Source organism: Alligator sinensis, unplaced genomic scaffold (genome assembly GCF_000455745.1).
Source record: "Alligator sinensis unplaced genomic scaffold, ASM45574v1 scaffold85_1, whole genome shotgun sequence".
NCBI classification, from domain to species: Eukaryota; Metazoa; Chordata; order Crocodylia; family Alligatoridae; genus Alligator; species Alligator sinensis.
The window spans coordinates 1,272,781-1,278,740 of record NW_005841891.1 but is presented as its reverse complement, the minus strand read 5'-3'; the positions used below and the strand labels follow the sequence as shown (position 1 = coordinate 1,278,740).

At 56.7% G+C, this 5,960-nt stretch overlaps 1 protein-coding gene across 1 annotated transcript in view; it reads right to left on the bottom strand.

Moving 5' to 3' along the window:
* Positions 1-3,199: 3,199 nt before the first annotated feature.
* LOC112549300 overlaps positions 3,200-5,960 on the bottom strand; it is a 12,521-nt gene continuing 9,760 nt past the window's right edge. Inside the window, exon 5 of the mRNA XM_025197151.1 lies at positions 3,200-3,793. Coding sequence (XP_025052936.1) covers positions 3,200-3,793 — 594 coding nt within the window. The remainder of the gene's footprint in view (positions 3,794-5,960) is intronic.

The window sequence follows — 5,960 nt, the reverse complement described above, 5'->3', positions numbered from 1 at the left end:
TCAGCAGGAGCTCTGCCAGCGTCTGGGCCGGTGTTGTCTCTGAACATTCTGGTTGCCTCTTGTATCTCTCCAACATTTGGCTCTTTCACAAATGGCTCAGTTCTCTGGGGAAAGGCCCTTTGATGCTTGCCTTTTCCCATCTCACCATTGAGGTGTGCATGAAAGAGCTCCCTCCAACTTGACATCAGTGCATTGCTTGTGTTACTAAATGCTTTCCATTGTTCTGGATCAGACTGACTTGCAGGCAAAATCCTCACTTCACACTTTGATTCCCTTGTAAAAAGGGAATCATTGTTGGTCATTGGTCATTGTTAATATGATGCTGCTCCCTTTTCTCTTTGCATGGACTCTTGGACTATCTTTTGTCTTTATCATGTTCCCAAATGTGAGTCTGACTCTGACTTGGGAGGCATGCAGACTTTTCTGTGTACCCATCCTCAACTGCTTTCAACCCGTCTCCTTCTCTATCTATACCTAGAGTTACATGGCAGCTACCCTTGGTGCAGCATTTCACTTGTTTCAGATCAGCCCCTGTTTTATGCCTCCTGCCACCATTGACTCCCACCACCAGTGCTGCCAAGTGCCATGCTCTCCCAGAAACGTTTTGCCTCAAACATTGGGAAACACTGCTTTAGTGTATCTATGCTGGTCTTCTGCTTGGCACCATCACCCCCTGTACCCTTCATACAGTGCTCTGCTAAAGTATGACACCTCCTCTTAACTGCCTTCTGATATTCCCTATCTACAGGAGATGATTTACTGTGTAGTAGACTAATTTACTGCACAGTAAGGTGTCATTATCTATACATGCAGACACTTAGTTGGCATGTCTACATGTGTGCCTGACTGCGCAATTGTTACTGCACAGTCATTTAGTGCTTGCTTTAGCAAGTCTACTCATGTAGACGTGCCCACTGTGCAGTAAATTAGTCTACTGTGTGGTTAGTTTGCTACCTTCAAATTAAGGTAGCAAATTAATCGTACAGTAGTTACTGTGCAGTACTGCACATGTAGATACCCACTGGTGGCACGACCAGAGGGCCATCTTCAGGCTTGCCCAAGGGGCGTGGGGCTCAGAGGGTCTCCAGCCCCGAGGCTAGAGTGTCTCTTTGCCTGCCCCAGTCTGATCTTTAAAACTTTTGCTGTGACCCCGGGGCCTGTGCCACTTGCTGGCAGGTAATGTACCAAGACATGTTCCTGGTGCCCCAAGGGCCCTCCCCCACTGAAGAGTCATCACCACTGCCAGGCCATAGCACAACTCTGTCTGGGGGCATAAAGATGTGGTCAAGCTGCTACATAATGGACATGGTCCTGTGGGCAGCCCTGGCTTCATCCAGCACCACTGGCATCCTGGGCCAGCAGCTGCCTCACCAGCTCTGTGTGTGCAGCGCTGCCCAGGAGGACTGCCTGGGGATGGTGCTACCCACCCTGACAACCTCCAGCTCTTCCCAGGAGGGGACCACTGCCCAGCCAGCCAGGTACTGTGCCCCTGCACCCCAGGACACTGGTGGGAGCCACATGTCATCATCGCCAGTGGGGACAGATTCAGGCCACCAAGAATGCCTGCCATGCCATCTGGTAAGCCCTGCACTGGGAGGAGGGCCCTCCCCTCCCTGCCCCTGCCCTCCCCTCTGCACCAGCTTAGCTGAGCTCCCCCTGGTCCCCGGGGTTTCCCCCCACAGCATGCAGGGAAGTGGAAAGTAATGCAAAACTTTATTGAGCAGCCAGTGCCCCCTCAACTAGACATCCACGGGCCTGTCACACATGGAGAAATGTGTCGATGCCTGCAGCAATGTCGTCCTCAGCTGCAGGGGACAGGGACATGTAGCATAGGCAGAGGGACCCTTCCAGGTGGTGGTGCAAATTGTGGGAAAGCATGGGCTTGCCTGAGGCACCATTGAAGCTCACGTTTCGATGCCAGGATCTCAGGTGCACCTGGGGCACCATGGCGATCAGCAGCAGTAGGGCATAGTAGATAGAGCACACCTCGGTGCACACAAGCAGCTCATCATGGCACGCCTGGAGCACTCTCACCAGGGGCATGTTTGGGGCACAGACCATGCATGGGGGGTGGGGGGGGCAGGCCTGGCCCCAGGCCACCTCTCTGAAGAGGGCCCCTTGGGGGAGGGCAGGGGTGCCACCAGCTCTGAACCCAGTTAGTTGGGACCCCCTCACCCCAGCAGTGAGGGCTTGGCAGCATGGGAGGAGACTGCCTGACCTGCAGGAGAAGAAGGTGGGGAGTGGGTCTGGAGCACTTGCAGCAGGTGCTGCCAGGAGCCAGACCTGTTCTGGCCTGGGAAGGGAGTGGGGAAGGCAGGCTGCCTGCAGCAAGCACCCAGCAGGCTTGGCCAGTGGCCACCTGTGCCAGGGCCTGCTTGGCCAATTTACCATGGTCCCTGGGCACCTGTGTACATGCAATCTGAGGCTGGGCAGCACACAGCATTGAGGACATTGCATGCGAACAGCAGAAGGTCATGTGCGAGCTGGAGAGGTACTGGGAGAGGGCCTGGGAGGACCAGGTGTTCAAGGACAAGCTCCTGGCCCTCCAAGGAGAGGCACATTGGCCTGTCTGAGAGGATGCTGGAGGCCTAGGAGCAGCAAGCCACCATGGTGGTCAAGGCAGTGGGGGCCACTGAGTACCATCCTGGCCCTGACAGCCTCCTTCACGCTGCCCGCTGCTGAGCTGGAGAGGTACTGGGAGAGGGCCTGGGAGGACCAGGTGTTCAAGGACAAGCTCCTGGCCCTCCAAGGAGAGGCACATTGGCCTGTCTGAGAGGATGCTGGAGGCCTAGGAGCAGCAAGCCACCATGGTGGTCAAGGCAGTGGGGGCCACTGAGTACCATCCTGGCCCTGACAGCCTCCTTCACGCTGCCCGCTGCTTAGCCCCACCTGCCCCCTGGCAGCTGCCCACCGCCTAGCAGCAAGCTCCACAGCTGGCTTGGGCTGCGGTGCCCATCCATCCCCCCACTCCTCCCCCCCGCCCCGCTTACCACATATGGGTCCTGCTGCCCTTCACCCCAGGCTGCAGGAGTGGGAGCCCTCCGCACCAGCAGACCAGCGGCCACCCTTGCCACTGGATGATCCCCCCACCTGCTGGCCTCACCATGGAGTGCACACTCACAGTGATGCAGCCAGAGGCTGGGGTGCTGGCCACCCGTTCCTGGGATTCACTCCACAGGCACTGCCACCTCACTGTCCCTCACCCCAGGAAGGCACACGGAGCACAATATGTACAGTTTGCACGAGGAAGAGGGTGCTTTATTGGTGGTGGGTGCGGTGGTTGGAAGGTGGTGGGGATCTGTGTTTGGGGAGGGAAGGTGGGAGAGTGGGAGAAGGTCTGTGTTTGTGGAGGGAAATAAAGACTTCCAGAAAACTGTCCACAGACCTCACAAATTTTATGCAGCACACAGGCTGTGACAACTACCCACAGGATGTTGGCCTCCACGACCTTGAAGCAGGCGGTGAGGGTGCAACAGCGTCCCTTCAGGCGGCCAAAGGTGCACTCCACCAGCATGCAGGTGCAGCCCAGACACCTGTTGAAATGTGTCTGGTGGGGGTCCAGCTGGCCAGCGTACAGCTGCATGAACCAGGGAAGCAGTAGGTAGGCAGAGTCCCGGATGAGGAGAGGTGGGATTGTCACCTTGCTAAGCTGGAGGTCTGGCACACCTGGTGCGAAACACCCACTCTTCATCAGGGCCAGCAGAGTGGAGTTGCAAAAGATGTGGGCATTGTGGGCACTGCCAGCCCAGCTGGTACTGACTTTGGTGAAGACACCGTGGTGATCCACAACAGCCTGCAGTGGAAACAAATGAAAGGTTCACCAGCTGTCGTATGGGTGGTCACCGCAGGGTAGGCAGGTGATGGGAATGTGGGTCCCGTCCGGGGCCCTGACACACTGGGGAAAGCCCAGGGCATGGAACCCCACCACCACCTCGAGGGGGTCATGGATCTGGAGCACAATGTGCCCCAGCACATCCTGGAGGGAGCCACAGACCTCCAGGATGGCCTCCCTGGCAGTCATTTTGCCCACCCTGAAGAGGGTGTAGCAGAGGCTGGCTGGCTGGCTTGGCCAGCTTGAGCAGGGTGATGGCCAGCCAGGTCTCCATGGGGAGGGTGGCTACATGGTGATGGCCTGCTGCTCCAGGTGCAGGCTGCTTGAGAAGCTCCTGGAATGTGGTCCAGGTCATCCAGAATGAGTCCAGCCACTGCTTATCATCCTAGGAGTGCTGGATGACACGGAGCCACCAGTCCTGGCTAGCAGAACAGGCCCACAGGCAGCGGGACTGGAGCCCCAGGAGCTCATGGACAGCACCCATGGCAGTGTCCATGTGTACATTGTCAGCATCCCTGCTGGGGTCTGGGCCAGCATCAGCATGGGATCAGGGGGCCTCAGAGGGAGCAGTGATCCTGGTCACGTGGCTATGCGGCAAAGGAGAACAGCAAGTGCTGGGGCTAACCAGGGCCAGGCGGCAATCACTGTGGCATTGAACCATAGTGAGCAGGGCAGCAAATAGATGCCCAGGGCATGGGTTGTCACTGCTGGGGTCTTGGACTTCTGGCCACAAGATGGTGTCCAGGAACATGGCATCTGTCAAAGCACAGAGCTACCCATGTGGCCCTTGACAGCTTGCCAAAACTTGGTAAGCAGCCCTACACCTGAAATAATTGCCCACCCCTGCTCTAATCAGCTTCCATAAATCCTCAGCTGCCTTTCTAGGGTTAGCACTGGAGACACCTAAGAAAATGTTGACCTTGTACTTTAGAATAGTTTTATACACTTAGTTTTCACTCAAATGTACATCCCTCCCCTGTGCTCCCTGCAGTTGGAATGGTGTGACAAGGTCCCCTAACCCCTGTTACTTCAATAGTGCACTAGGAGATGGCAGTCAGCAGAAGCCCCATGGCTTTCTAGAGAAATAGCCAGTACGGCAAGCACAACTTATCCAGGACATGTAGTGTAGTTAAAGGGCTACAGGGCCTAGTCTTCAAACTGCAGGCAGCAGGGTGCTAAGCTATTAGGCTAATTAGAAGCACCCAGGCTTGGTTTGCAGAGAGCCAAATCAGATGACCAGAAAGGGGAGGAGTCTGGGGCATGAACGACGCGTGCCCCGGAGGCTGGGGGGGCACAGCGACCGCCCGCAGGTGGCAGTGGCAGTGGCGCTGGTGTGACAGTGGCAAGTGGGGAACTCCCACAGGCAGCTGCGGTGGTGTCGGCAGCAGGGGCAGGCCGAGCATGGAGCTCGGGCAGGCAGCTGTGGCAGTGTTGGTGGCAAGGGCAGAGGGGTGGCAAGTGAAGACCACCCACAGGTGTCGCCAGCTGCATTGGCAGCGCTTTTCACAGGGGGTGCACTGCCAATCTCAGGGGGTGTGCATGCACCTGTGTGCACCCCCCATGTGTCCTACCCCAGGACTAGTGGGATGAGTCTGACCCTGATCTCTGGAGAGGAAGGGAGCTCAGCAAAAAGGCCCTGGGAAGCTAAGTGATTTTCTTTTATGTTGGGTTGATTTTTGTAAGCAGAGGCCTGGGTTGTGCCTATGAGGTGGATTGGAGGCCACAGGGGGTGCATGGGAAGCACTCTGGGCTTTGAGACTTGCAAGGGCCAGGGGCCCAGATAGCTGAGACAGTGAAGGACCAGCCCTGTAATGGGCAGGGACATGATGGGCTGAATCCAGTATAGGGCCAGAGGTCCCAGTTAATGGAACAGAGTAATACCAGTGAAGCATGGATGTAGCAATCAGGGAGGCTGGAGGCCATGACTAGTGCTTGTAAGGCACAACTAGGGCTAGAAGATCACAATTAAGGCCAAATAGGGCTATGATTGATGTCATGTGTCGGGCTCCCCGGGGTGGCCATGATGCCCCTGGGGCTCTGTGAGAGTGTGTCAGCTCTGCCCCATGGGCACCTTCTGATCTTTCCTGCCATACCTTGTTGGTAAAGTAATGAGTAGGGAGGCTGCCCA